Below are 13,717 nucleotides of genomic sequence, written 5' to 3' on the forward strand. Positions count from 1 at the left end.
GGGGTATTCTCTGAATAGAAAAAACGTACACAGCACTGTAGTTAGAATAAATATTTAACGATAAACGTAATCTTTGACGTATTTTTATATTTTATTTACATTTCAGAAACCGAAAAAAATAAAGTACAACACGTAAAAGTTGAGCTCTTCAAGAGACAAATGGTTTTGTTTGTATAGTATATTTTACAGCAATTTCCCCATCAAAACGCACACAAAAAAGAAAAAAAAAAAAAAAGTAGAGTTTACATTCCGTATAAGAGGGTCCAGGAAATGTGCATTATACATAGTGAAGCACTATGATAAATTGAGACAAGCCCATATAAAAATAAACAGCTTCTCTTGAAGGCACAGGATGCACAGCGTCACGTTTAATTGATGTTTCTCTCTTTGCTCGAATGTACAAAGAAGCCTCCGACTTCCGCTTATGTCAAATTTAACAAAAAAAATTATCTTATATAAGGCTTTTTTTTAGTAGCGGTTAATACAGAGCATCAGTTCCTATATATATATATGTATGTATATAAAAAACATATGTCCAGTGGGGTGTGATTTAAAAAAAAAAAAAAAAAAAAAAAGAAACTGAATGACAAAAAGATGTTTCAAAATGTTTGTCTGGCACCTTCGCTGATCCACTGAATGCATACAAAAGGAGAAAATCCTAACCTGGGCTTGTACGGAGCTCTCATCTCTAGTGTCTCAAGAAGTCCTAAATGCCTGAACTAAATCTACCACACGGAGATTATGAACACAAGAAATCCGACGCCGCTTCGCTTCCCAGAGCCGATATACGATACCACAAAACGCCGTATGACATAAAATGCTTCTTATTTATACAATACAGAGAGGACAGGGAGTTTATTGGTCAACGACAAGAAGTGAGTGCATATAAGCTTCGTCCAACTGGTTAGTCTGGGTATTTTCACGTTAACCCCTTTACAAGTAAATCCCTTAATCCCTTAAATTTATGAAGTCTTAAATGAAATCTTTTAGTCTTTAGAGAGGATTGTGTGCCGAATCAAATGACTTTCTATGGCGTTTCTGTGGTTCTCTGGCTGTCAAGAGGGAGACAGCGATTAGCTTGTGAATGTTTAAGATGAAACCGGAAGAAGAAATCAACAGTAAATAGAACATTGCAATTATTTTGCCTCGGGTTGGGTCTGCATCACAGAATGGAAACTAGCCTTCTTGTCCAAAGTCCTCTGTGAATTTCTTCAGTTTCCCGAGGTCCTGCTCGTTGACGGTCGGCTTGGTGTTGGACAGGGACCTCAGCATGTCAGACTGCAAAGACCAAATTCATCGAATACGTGATTTCATCGTGACAAAAACGTAAAAATTAAATTGAAAACACAAGAGGGTCTTGAAGACGCCTCACCATGCTAACGACAGGTTCCAGAAGCTTCTCTCCAGGGACGTCCATCCATGTCATCTCTACTGCTTGGGGATCGCCGGGCGAGCAAGGAGTCAAAAGGTCGTGGACGATAATTTGGGGATCCGATCTCGATGGTCCGTTCACCTTTGAAACCACAATCCAGTCAAACACAATGTAATAATAACTAAGTCGGGCGGAAATGCTGAATCACGTCTCAAACAATGAAATGATGATTTAAAAAAAAAAAAAAAAAAATTAGAATGTACCCTTTTGAAGTGGGTTGCCGCTTGGACCTTCCTGACAGGCTGCATGAGCGCGTCTCTGACGATGATACTGATATCGGCCCCCGAGTAGCCGTCGGTTTTCTTGCCAAGTGTGACGAAGTCCGAGTCGGTGAGACTGTTCGGGGTGGAGCCCAGGTGGAGCTTGAACATGAAGGAGCGAGCGTGTTCTTCTGGCAGCGGAATGTAGATCCGCTTCTCAAATCTGACGTGGTTGGATTGAAAAACGGGTGAGTGTGCGCAAGACGCAACTTGCGCCAAGTATTCGTCAGTACCTTCTTCTGATGGCAGAGTCGAGGGTCCATGGAATGTTTGTTGCCCCGAGTACAAGCACTCCTTCGTTGTCATTTCCAACACCTGCAATAAGAGTACGTGGAAAACATTGCCGTGTAAACATCCATCCATTCATTTTCTTTGCTGCTTGTCCTCACGAGGGTCGCGGGGAGTGCTGGAGCCTATCCCGGCTGTCGACAGGCAGGAGGCGGGGCGCACCCTGAACTGGTTGCCAGCCAATTGCAGGGCACATAGAGACAAACAGCCGCGCTCACAATCACACCGAGGGGCATGCAGGCACGGGGAGAACATGCAAACTCCACATAGGTGAGTCCGGGATCGAACCCGGGACCTCAGAACTGTGAGGCCAACGCTTTCCGCCTGATCCACCGTGCCTCCCCAATAATAATAATAATAAAAAATAGATAGTTAAGTGGCAGAAATCGGTGCTTTTCGTTGAATAAGCCACAACTTGACAAAATATCCATTCATCCATCCAGGTGGAGGCCCCGTAGCTCAGTGGTTAGAGCGAGCGCGGGTTTGGTAAACCAGGGGTTGTGGGTTCATATCCCACTGGGGCCTCCACTCCCTGAGAAGGGTTGCGTCAGGAAGGGCATCCGGCGTAAAAATTGTGCCAAACATACATGTGCGTTCATCTGAGATGACACGCTGTGGTGACCCCGAAAGGGATAAGCCGAAAGAAACCAGCCACTTATCCTCACGAGGGCGACAATCCCAGCTGTCAACCGGCAGGAGGCAGGGTCCACCCTGAACTGGTTGCCATCCAACCGCAGGGTACAGAGAGACAAACAGCCGCACTCAAAATCACACCTACGGGCAATTTAGAGCCTCCAATTAATCTTGCGTGTTTTTGGGATGTGGGAGGAAAACCACGCGGGGACGGGGAGAACATGCAAACTCCACACAGGCGGGGCCGGGATCGAACCCGGGTCCTCAGAATTGTGAGGCCAACACCTTTCCAGCTGATTCACCGTGTAAACATTAAAAAAAAAAAAAACCAATAATTTAATGATTCAATTTTGCACACGTGACTTGAAAGTCATGCGACATCCCGGTAGCGACCCGAGCTCTCGGGGAAATCCCTCCCTTCTAAATGTTTTTGCGTGTTTGGACGAGGCACAAAATGGCATCAGGTGTAATCCTCATAACATCGCGTCTATTTATAGCGCCCCAGCAGCATTCCTTCTGCCCCATGTGATTCAGTTAGCAATCCATTGTTTGCATTCTGGAGGCGATTCTACAGCAAACCAAAACCTCAACTAGAAATGAAAAAAAAAAAAAAAAAAAAAGGGAATAAAATGTTTGTCTACTTGCTAATGTCTCCAATCGTCCAAATCGGATACTTTGGTATTTTGAAATTAATCAGCAATAAAACGTGTGGGTGACACTGTTTTGGTCGTGCATTTAAATGATCATCAGTCTCAAAAAAAAAAACATTTGACGCCCTCACGCAAGTCGATACTGAATACTCACCATGCATTTATGCGCACATTGTACAGTTTTCAAGGACAACTATTTACAGCGTTTATACTACATAATAAACGATCATTATAGCCCGGTCAAAAACTTGTACTTTTGACAGCTTTTTTTTCCTCACATTTGCATTTTCACACGCTTATCTCGGAAAGGAACAGCTACATCAGTGTGATTATTTTTTTTTTTTTTTATGTTTTCCACAAAGATAAGCTTATGGACAGAATTTCCAATGACAGACCAAGTGTTTGGTTTGAGCTCGAAATGGAGGCCGAATGTGGAATGAGTTACGCGCACGGCTTGCGTTTCCATGGTGCCGCATTGTTCCCTCAACCAAAGGAGAGCGTTATACTTACTTTCCATTAGCTTTTGTATCTATGTTTGTATAAAAAGATCCGAGAATGCATTTATCGTTGTGAAAATACTGAGCAGATGTCAGTTGTTAAACACGACAACACACACACAAACTTTTATTGACAGCCGATCGTCATCGCTGCAGATGTGCCCTGCTCAGGGGCTTCTTTCGGACTTACCGGTTTCCTTTTTTGCATTTCTAATGCTAAGCCTTAAATCGCAGGCCAGATGCGGCCCGCCACATGATACTATGTGGCCCGCGAAGGCAAATCATGTGTATCTATTTCATGATTTTTGTTGAAATCTGTACCAAAATTTCAAAATTGTCATATCAGAAATGGTGCCATTGAGATATTGCAAGCATTTTTGTGTTACCAAACATCAACAATAGTTGAAAAAAAAAACATTACCCTTGATTTCTGATTCCGAAACAAGGTGATACATTTAATGTGTAAATTTATTATATTTATTCATGTATAGATTTTCATGGTTTCAAGCATAACGGCCCTCTGAGAGAAACCGTAACAACAATGTGGCCCGCGATAAAAATGAGTTTGACACCCCTGCCTTAAAAGTTCATAATACTGAATTGTTTTTAGACAATTAGGTATATAAACTCATTTTTATCCCATCGAGTGCTTGCTAAATCCAAACAGAAAATCATTTTTTCCCCTCATATTAGTTCCAATTTGTAGGATACTTTTTGGGTTTAAAGTTAAAATATTGTCCTAATTGTTATGAATACATGTGGCGAATTGAATGTGAAAGAATCTTTTCCTTCCTCTCCTTCTAGAAAATGCAGTTTCATTTGACAAAATCTGATCCTGTGCATATACCGTGACACAAAATAAAAGCTTTTTCCCCTCACAAGGAAGTTCATGGGATCACGGAAACAGCATAAACTAGAAACGTACGTCAAGATTATCATTTAGTAAAACCTTTGCCGGAATAGATTGGAAGCCAATTAAAATAAGTGCTCGAGATGTCATCCGCCATAGGTTGAACCTCATCAGACCGACCTTGCATCTGCACCAGGAACTCTGTCTTGATACGGCGCGCCGCCTCGCTCTCGTTCTCGCTTCTGGAGCCGCAGAGGGAGTCGATCTCGTCAATGAAGATGATGGAAGGCTTGTGTTCCCTCGCGAGGGCGAACAGGTTCTTAACTAATCTGGATAGCAAGAGAGAGCGCGTCCGTGACGTGATCGTGCGCAGGTTTGTTCTTACCGTCGTATTTCATTCTGGCCTTAGTGCCTTGCGAATTGCAAAGCTTACTTTTCGCTTTCACCCAACCATTTGGATACAAGGTCAGAAGAGGAGACGGACAGGAAAGTCGAGTTGTTTGCCTCTGTGGCGACTGCCTTTGCCAAGTAAGACTTTCCTGTACCCGGAGGTCCAAAGAGCAGGATCCCCCTCCATGGTGTTCTCTTTCCTTGAAATCACCAAAGCAGTCATTGGAGCTAAATTGGAGATTAGGAACACGCCAGACCTGGTCTGAACACTAAATCGTATACTGTACCAGTAAAAAGGTGAGGAAATTTGATCGGGAGAATCACAGCTTCTTTCAGGGCCTCCTTGGCTCCTTCTAAACCGGCAACGTCATCCCACTTGATGTTTGGCTTCTCCATAACAATTGCACCTGATTTAAATAAAAATAAAAATGCTCTCACGTCACTGATATGCTTGAAAGACATACACACTCGCTGACCGGAACCAGCCAAAAAGCCGCTTCGAATAAGCAAAAAACAAACTTTTAGAAACAGTACAATCATCAAAATTGAAAACACCAAAAGTCGTATCATTTGGAATTCAATCAAATTATACCCTAATACATTCATGTGTACGGTGGCAATTTTTTTCGCTATTGAGATAAAAGTCTCTTAAAAGGCCACAATGATGGAAATAACACTTCTTTTTCGTCCAGGGTTACGTTTTTTGATAACTTTACTCATTTAGAATCTCGTCCCAAAAATCTAACTGCTAACTTTGACCGATGAGTTATCCTCTCCTGATACCAAATTATGGCTTCAGATTAAAACACTTTAAATATTTGGATATACTGAAGGATATAATGCGTGAAAACAATGATGTCCCAAAAATGGGACGCTGCCCACGAATGGGTTTTAAAAGCCAAACAAAACTTTCAAAAAGGGGGTTTCTGGGGTCACACAAGGTATCAACAAACTAGGAAGACATCAAAAAAAGAGCATCAAAGATGCTTCTGACTCTCGCAACATAGTACTGGATCCTTTGTACATTACTGGCAACACAATTAATATTACCCAAATAAGCCATGTAAAAGAATCCAAAATTTAGAGATTACAAAAAAGTCTATCAGGACCCCAAGTAGACTACCCCGAGGATATTTAGTCAATTTGCCCACTCGATAATCTCTTTCTCCTTTTCTTGGTTTTCAATGTGTGTCTCGCTCTAACCTACAATTTCACCTTTTAACTTTCATAACTGTCCAGCGCCAACAGAAAAATGGATAGGATTGTGTGTCACGTTTGCTGAGTTCGTCGTACTTAATAGTCTTTTAAGACATTTATTATCCATCACTTGTGCCTTTTAAGCACTATTAGGCACTAATTGGAATTGATAGAGGGTTAAACTTTTCATCCACTACACGACATTTGTTAGACCCGTAAAACATCACTCGGTAACTAAAAGTAGCTTTTTGCAAACCTGTTCCTCTTTTCTAAGTGTGTAACACCTCGGTCTAGGTGCATTGCATTTAAGAATGTTAAAATGCGACTTAAAATAATGTTAATGATGGGAAGAGATCAATCGTGGAATGAATTATTCCCTACACCATTTCTTACAAGGACAAAAAAAATAGAAGTGAACAAGCATCACAGATCAGATTGTGTTCAACCGCGTTGGTTCCGCTCAAGCTCAGGCAGCCAAGATTAAAAACAAATCCACCCCCTTAGTTGATGCAGTCCAGTGCTACGGCGCTATTACGCAAAATAGCTAACCTGAGAGTTGATTTTGCATCTTCTTCCTTTCGGGATCATCGCCGTCATCGCTGTCATTCCTGAGCGCAAAAAAAACAAACGAGAAATAACAGACTGAAGATCTTAACATGCACTGAATGGGCTCGGACATCAGCGCCCCACCCACAAACGCACCCTTTGTCATCAGACTCTCTGACAGGCTTAGCAGGCGGAGCTTTCTCCTTTTTCTTGAGATAATCCTTCAACTTCTCTGCCCGGTCCAAATATTCAGCACATTTCGCACGGATGCTCTGTTTAGCTTTTTCCCCTTGGGCTTCATCTGGAAAGAGTCCGGTAGGAAGAGAGCGTAACTTTTCTCAACTTTGTCACATGTGCAAGCTCAACAAGTTTGGTGATTTATGGCTTACATTTGACCACGTGGATGAAATACTGTACAGCAGCCTGATACATTCGGAGAGCCTCCTCATAGTTCTGAGCTTTATCCTCTTGAGCCGCCTTGCTGGCAAGATCGATGGCTTTCTATTAATAAAAACAGAGAAGTGGGTCTGGAATTTTTAATAGGGCACACAGACGTCGACAAATTGGGCAAAATCATTACATTCCCCCCCTGACAACCAAAGTAAACAAAGGCCTGATCGTCGAATGTCTCTGATAATGCTGTGCGAGATGTAAAAGGAACATTTTTCCTTGCCAAACTGCTGAGAAAATAGCCAAGACCAAATTCAATGGACGGGTGGATACGATGGCAAATCTTAACGCGTGTGGTCAATCACGATTTTGGCTGATCTCCAGACTCCGTGATTGTAACACAAAATGTTTTGTTAACTGCAACGGAGCTCGGAGTTTGCCTGTTTTTTTCAAATATCACTGTTCTTTTCTGTATTTTGTGAGCGTAAAGGTGCCCCCTGAGAGCATTCTTCCTCTCAAAGATCGGGTACTTTGACTGCACTGACTGTGTTGTCATCTCAAACGTTTGTAGAAATGTTTAGATGTTAACACGATGAAACGCGACATCTTCGAAGATCGTTTGGATTTCAGCAAATCACCCACAAACACTATTCCAGGAGACACTTCAATTGTTGGGTTTCGCGTCCCAGCTTGTGCAACGCACGAACAGGGACGCTGAATGGTTCCGTGTGACGACATCAAGGTAGGAGTGCCCGCACCTGACGACGACTGCGCTTCCTATTGGCTTCCGTTTGTCTATAAAATAAGACCGTAAAGCTGTCTTTAAACGTAACAGCTATTTTCTAATAGAATTCCAACAATGTTCGTATGTAACCTAAGATGGAGTCAACGCACAGGCCAAAACTGCTAGCATGCTAGCCTCGTTAGCCGCGCTGTCAACCAAAGCTCACGATAATAACACAGTCGGATAAAACAGTCAAATATATTGTTTTTGGACGTTATTTGTAGGGTTTCATTGAATTTTTGACGGACACTTTGGGCTGTCTTGAGGACGAATTTCCCGAGATAATAGAAACGTTAGCAACGGCTAAAGTGGCTAATTAGCGGCTAAAATGTCGTTGTTTCTATCGACAGTCGGCCAAATACGGAGCGAGTCTTTTCAAATATCAACCACGGGGGACAGAAACCCTCCACCCCACATGTTTGTTCAGTGTTGTCGAGGATTCTATTTAGGTTTTTCACGGATCCTTTCGCCATCTTCATGTTTATGCGTCCACTTACCTGCAAATTATTGTTGGTAGCCATGAGGGCTGATCACTTGTCCGGTAGCCGAAACGACAAGAGAGATCTTTTACACAGTCTGCGTTTAGAACTCCACTAAAAACTAAAATCGTCGATATGCAACTAGAGTGGCTCTTTGGCTTGTTTTCGTTACTGAAATTGCCCCCGAGTTGTTTCGAGAAGGGAACTTCCGCATTGAAAAGCGTCGAGTTGCGCACAGGGAATGCAGTGACGTCACTACGCAACATCCGCTCCAGCACGTCACTTGACTTGTTTAACAAAACAACACAAAAAATGGCAACCAAAAGTTTTATAACCTTGTTATGAACAGTTTGGGCAGTAAAGGGACATTTTAAATGTTAAACTAACGCTGCTCCAAAATGCAAAATGTATGTTAATCAAACTACTGTAAATTTATGTATGATAAACAGTGAAGGTCATAAATATAAAACGATCAATGGAAAAACAGTGAGTATTGGGAGAACATACCGTTCTTTGTCAGTACAGTAATTACAAGTACTTTGTAGCTGTGTTATAAGTCGTTTTGTATTCGTATGGTATTCGATGTCTCCCAACTTTTTACTTTTATCCCATACATTTGAAAAAGTTTGTTTTGTACTGTTTAACATTTTTTTTTCCCAAATGCCGCTGATGACACAACAACGTGAAAAAAAAACTGCAGTTGAACTCTTGACTGAAGTATAATTCTACTTACTTACCAGGTGTGCGTACAATATATGTCAATGTTATAGCACCAATTTCTGGACCGCCGCCCCGCAGAAAAACAATAGGTTAACGGTTACAAATGGCAATTAAAAATCAGTCTATTTTTCCCTGACCAAAGAGGACTATTGATTGTGGGGAGCCTGGATTTGAAGGTTTGATTAAAAACGTGGCGTTTCATCAGTCAATATTGTCCTCACATATTTCAGCTCAACTCGCCTCGCTGTGATTAAAAAAACAAAAATAAAAATTTGTGTACGCGTGTGCACTTAGGGCATCGTGTACGTTGCAACGGATGAGCGTTGGCCTCACAGTTCTGAGGACCGGGGTTCAAATCCCAGTTTCGACAGTGTGGACTTTGCATGTTCCCCCCGTGCCTGTGTGGGTTTTCTCCGGGCACTCCGGTTTCCTCCCACATCCCCAAAACATGCATTTATTGGAGACTCTAAATTGCCCCAAGGTGAGAGTGCGAGTCCGGATGGTTGTTTGTTTCTATCTGCCCTGTGATTGCCTGGCGACCAGTTCAGGGTGTACCCCGATGACAGCTGGGATAGGCGCCAGATCTCCCGTGACCCTCGTAAGGATAAGCAGCTCAGAAAATGGATGGATGGATGGATGAACTTTCACTGCAAAACGCCGTATGTCACATGGTAATTTAGCTTGGGTTCTTGTGTCATGTGACACTCTATCTTATGCCGCCGCTCAAACTAATTCATCGCATGCCTTTTGTAACCTCGAAACCACAGGACGGTTCTATAGGAGCCCGTTTATAGCATACGGGTACATACGTAGTTATGTCTGCATTTGCACGAGCAAAATCATGATGGATCAACAACCTCTTTATAGTCTAGGTACTCTTGTAGCTTTTCCACTCTGTCCAGATACTCCTTACATTTGTCCCTGATTTTCTGATTGCCATCTTTACCTTGGGGTTCACCTGGCAGAGAGAAAGAAAGAAATTATGTTCATTACATTCTTTGTAAATAAATTAGACGAGTCAAACATGCAATCGCCACACAGGAAGGCCGCAGTCCGAGATTTGCGATGGACCCGGAACCTCAGAAGTGTGGGGCTGACGTGCCGCCACCAAAAAGTTACCTTATCACGTCATGTTATTATCCAAGCTGCTTATCCTCACAATGGTTGCGGGAAAGCTGGAGCCTATCCCAGCTAGCTTCGGGCGAAAGGCGGACTGCACCCTGAACTGGTCGCCAGTCAGTCGCAGGGCAGATATCGACACCATCACTGAGCGGGAATCGATCCCACGCTGCCCGGAACCAAAAGCAGGCGTGTGTACCCCTACACCATCAGTGACTCTTAAAGGGATCATATTTTGCCATTTTATACATCCATACAGCAGCTTTCTAACAAACTTAGAATAAAAGTTTCAGTTTCATGTAAAAAAAAAAAATAAAAAAAATCTGTTTTTGTCACACTCGTGTCCGGAAAAGCCCCCTCCGAAAGTTACTTGTGTTTGACCCAGTTTTGTATCTGCTTTGTCTATATTTGGTTAAGACCGCACCCTTTCCTCCGATTGGTGGTCCTCCGCGTGGAAAACCCACTTGCGAGAGCAGACGTGTTTGTTAACTTGACAGCGCTGGCTCGAGAGCGGAAAAGTCGGCGGAGATCAGTTCGAGAAATTCAAATGAGCCACTCTTAGGCCTCGGGCAGAAACATGTCTGGAACTAAGGAATTGGTGGATCATTTTGATTCATATTCAACTTTTACTGAAGCAACATAGTTAAGGTCAGCGGATAAAATGCGGTACCTGCTGGAGTGACTCACGATTTAAAATGTGGAGAAAGTACTTGACGGCGTGTTTGTAGGAGCGAATGGCGTCTTCGTAGTTCCCCGCCTGGTCCTCCTGCGAGGCCTTCCGCGCCACTGCGATGGCCTTCTGAAAGACAACCATGGCGGTTGCTTCACAAGCGACACACTCAACATCCGTTAGTCCTTCATCGTTGGTTTGCATACTGAGCTCCACACCAGGAGAAAAATGCCCATTAATGCAATGTTATAGATGTACCAGTTTTCCAATATGAACATGTTGGTAAATTGCTACATCCCTGAAAGTGTCAGCTGGTAGTGGAATCTACTGCAAAAGGGGCAGTACTTTGACTACTACTTTTTATAGTGCAGTACAACCTCGGTTCTCGACCACAACCCGTTCCAGAAGGCGGTTTGAGAAGTAATTTGTTCAGAAACCAAATTGATATTTTCCATTACAGTTAATGGAAAACAAAATGATGCGTTCCAAGCCTAAAAAAAAGGAGCTTTTAAAAGCATTTTTTAAAGCTTTTCCTGATAAGAAACAGCATAGTAGAAATGCATGTATAGTTTAAATACTTTATATAATAAAATAAATTCAGAAATATATTTATTTTTGGGTTAAAATGTATGCTTTAGTAGTAGAGTAGGCTAGGCTGGGAGTGCATTGCCGTGTCTGTAGCGACTCCGCCCCCAGCCTACCTAATCGAGTACCGATTTTTGTTCGAAAACAGAAGCAAAAAAAAAAAATTTCAAAATTTTCATTCGAAAATTGATTTGTTCGAGAACGGAGATTTTCGAGAAACGAGTATTCATTGTATTTCATTGGCCCACTACACTTCCCTCCAAAAGATGAGCTTTGGAGCAGTTTTTTTCTTGCTATATCTCAAAAATATTTGGGCGTGACATCAAAATATGAATATGCAACGAAAGTGCAACAGTTTAGCTGTCATTTTCAGGTATTTACATTTGATTTTTATAATCAGTGGACATAAATGGGATTATTTAAATATTTAGGGAGGGTGGCACCTTTCGCTTGACGCCATCAATTTTTCACGTGTTGAAAATTTTTGGAACATGTGACCGATAGCCGTGTTGTTGCGTCCATTTATCATCGAAACAATAAATAACTGCCGACGTATTTGTATTTTGCCATTTAGAGTGTAACCAAGATGAAAGAGAGCTCTCTATGGGTGAAAAACAAACAATTGCTGAGCTGAGAGAAGTTCACAAACATTGGTCTTAGCAAATACTGCACCAGCAGAACCCTTTGGAAAGTCCTGAAACGGAAAGAAAGCGCAGGGGTAAAATGTTGAAAACGTCAGTCGAGGAAATCATGGAAAACTGCAGCGCTTCATTACATAAAGCTTGAGAGAACTGCAAAGAAAAACCCTTAATAAAAACTCTTAGTAGCACCAGCAAAAACTTGCAAAGACCAGTCAATCATCTGCCTGACTGACGTCACTAGAAAATGCGCAAAACATATTTGCAAGATGAATATGCTGGAATTTGCCAAAATGTTTGGAAACAAGCCTCAAGAAGTCTGGGCCACGTGGGCAAAAAAAAAAAATTAAACCTTTAGCAACAGGAAAAGTTGAAGTTTGTAGAATGAAAGTTCTGAGCTCACGATCCAAAATGTCATCAGTGAAAGAGTGCAGGTAAAATCAAGCCAAATGCGGAATTAAAGAATTGATGATAATCATTCCCTGCAATTAATGAATCGTTACCAATAATTCATTGAGTTTTATTGCATTTTAGAAAAGGGTGGCTTGCCCAGTCCGGGTCAGGGAGACGATCCTGGACCAAGTGGAGGAGGCCAAGTTAGTGATGCAGAAGGGCTCAGAGACCCCGGAAGAGGTTCGGGGGAACCTGGTTGGACTCGGGGCCGGGAAGGCTTTCGGACTTCAGAAGAAGTGGCTGTGTTCAGGGGCAGTCTGGATTTCCCTGACATAGCGACCGTGCTCAATCGTTCAATCAATTTGGGTAGGGCAACAAATTAGTTGCAATCGTGATGGTTTTTTTTTTTTTTTTTTTTTGTCAAAAGATGAAGCCGTAGTCTGATTTTTTTTTTTTTTTTAAATCGGTTTAATAATGAATAGAAGACTTGTTTAATACCTCGTCGTGACGGCGTGATCGTACACAAGCTGACAGGAATATGATTTGATTCGATTTGGGCAAAAATTGTCAATTTTTTTGTTATTTACAATGACAATGAAACGACAACAAAGATGGCAAGTTCGCCCTACCTGCAGATTGGTGGGCTCCATGCCGAAGTCCAGTCGGACCCAAAAGCAGCAAATCCCAAATCGCACAGAACGTTTGTTTCCTGGTTGGCGACGCGTGTGACACAGACGTGCCGCACACGCAACGATCCGGTCCAGTGAGTCACAGGCAAGTCGTTGTCGTGCGAGTCCCAAAACAAAATTCCGAGCCCGCCATACAAACACGAACGCCGACTTATTATTACTTCATATTCGCTATTTAGGAAAAAAAAAATAAAATAAAAAACAGCACTCATCCCACTGTGAAACTCAGTCAGTTTCGTTTCACTTTGACAGCTGAAACTTGGGCGAGTTACGCCCCTAAAAAAAAAGTAATTAAATAAATTCATAAAGCGTGCTATACACCTAAGTAACACTAGAGGGAGCCACAGTTCTATAGTTTTTGTCAGTGCGAGTGACCTTTCTCAATTGCTTCGCCCAAAAACCAAAAAAAAAAAACAAAAAACACAAAAACAAAACAAAACAAAACGATTTGGGTCTCAAAATTGCACAAAAATTGCAATTATTTAAACACAAAGTGGAAGACACTCA

The 13,717-nt window shown here is 42.1% G+C and overlaps 1 protein-coding gene across 3 annotated transcripts; it reads right to left on the reverse strand.

Annotated features, from left to right (window-relative positions):
• Positions 1 to 165: 165 nt before the first annotated feature.
• Positions 166 to 13,285, reverse strand: vps4b (vacuolar protein sorting 4 homolog B). Of its 3 annotated transcripts, XM_061838571.1 has the most exons (13): positions 13,151 to 13,285; positions 10,923 to 11,034; positions 9,974 to 10,074; positions 7,133 to 7,244; positions 6,900 to 7,044; positions 6,747 to 6,805; positions 5,288 to 5,407; positions 5,044 to 5,200; positions 4,791 to 4,939; positions 1,926 to 2,007; positions 1,636 to 1,855; positions 1,373 to 1,513; positions 166 to 1,278 (listed from the first exon to the last, which is right to left on the reverse strand). In XM_061838571.1, exons 1-13 carry the CDS (start codon positions 13,169 to 13,171, stop codon positions 1,177 to 1,179), a joined length of 1,521 nt encoding a protein of 506 aa, XP_061694555.1. In that variant the 5' UTR covers positions 13,172 to 13,285; the 3' UTR covers positions 166 to 1,176. The 3 variants fall into 3 exon arrangements, with proteins under 3 accessions (XP_061694555.1, XP_061694557.1, XP_061694556.1); XM_061838573.1 differs by lacking the exons at positions 9,974 to 10,074; positions 10,923 to 11,034; positions 13,151 to 13,285 and adding an exon at positions 8,415 to 8,662; XM_061838572.1 differs by lacking the exons at positions 9,974 to 10,074; positions 10,923 to 11,034; positions 13,151 to 13,285 and adding an exon at positions 7,776 to 7,901.
• Positions 13,286 to 13,717: the final 432 nt, after the last annotated feature.

The sequence above is a fragment of the Syngnathoides biaculeatus genome, chromosome 13, assembly GCF_019802595.1.
Source record: "Syngnathoides biaculeatus isolate LvHL_M chromosome 13, ASM1980259v1, whole genome shotgun sequence".
NCBI classification, from domain to species: Eukaryota; Metazoa; Chordata; class Actinopteri; order Syngnathiformes; family Syngnathidae; genus Syngnathoides; species Syngnathoides biaculeatus.

Bases quoted from the DNA above. Each gene is read 5' to 3' on its own strand.
- vps4b (XM_061838571.1), bottom strand. From the start codon at position 13,171: ATGGAGCCCACCAATCTGCAG. The intron at 5,408-6,746 runs GTTAGCTATTTT...TATTTAAATCAG, and splicing joins GATGCAAAATCAACTCTCAG to GTGCAATTGTTATGGAGAAG. The intron at 1,279-1,372 runs GTGAGGCGTCTT...TGGTCTTTGCAG, and splicing joins TGGAACCTGTCGTTAGCATG to TCTGACATGCTGAGGTCCCT.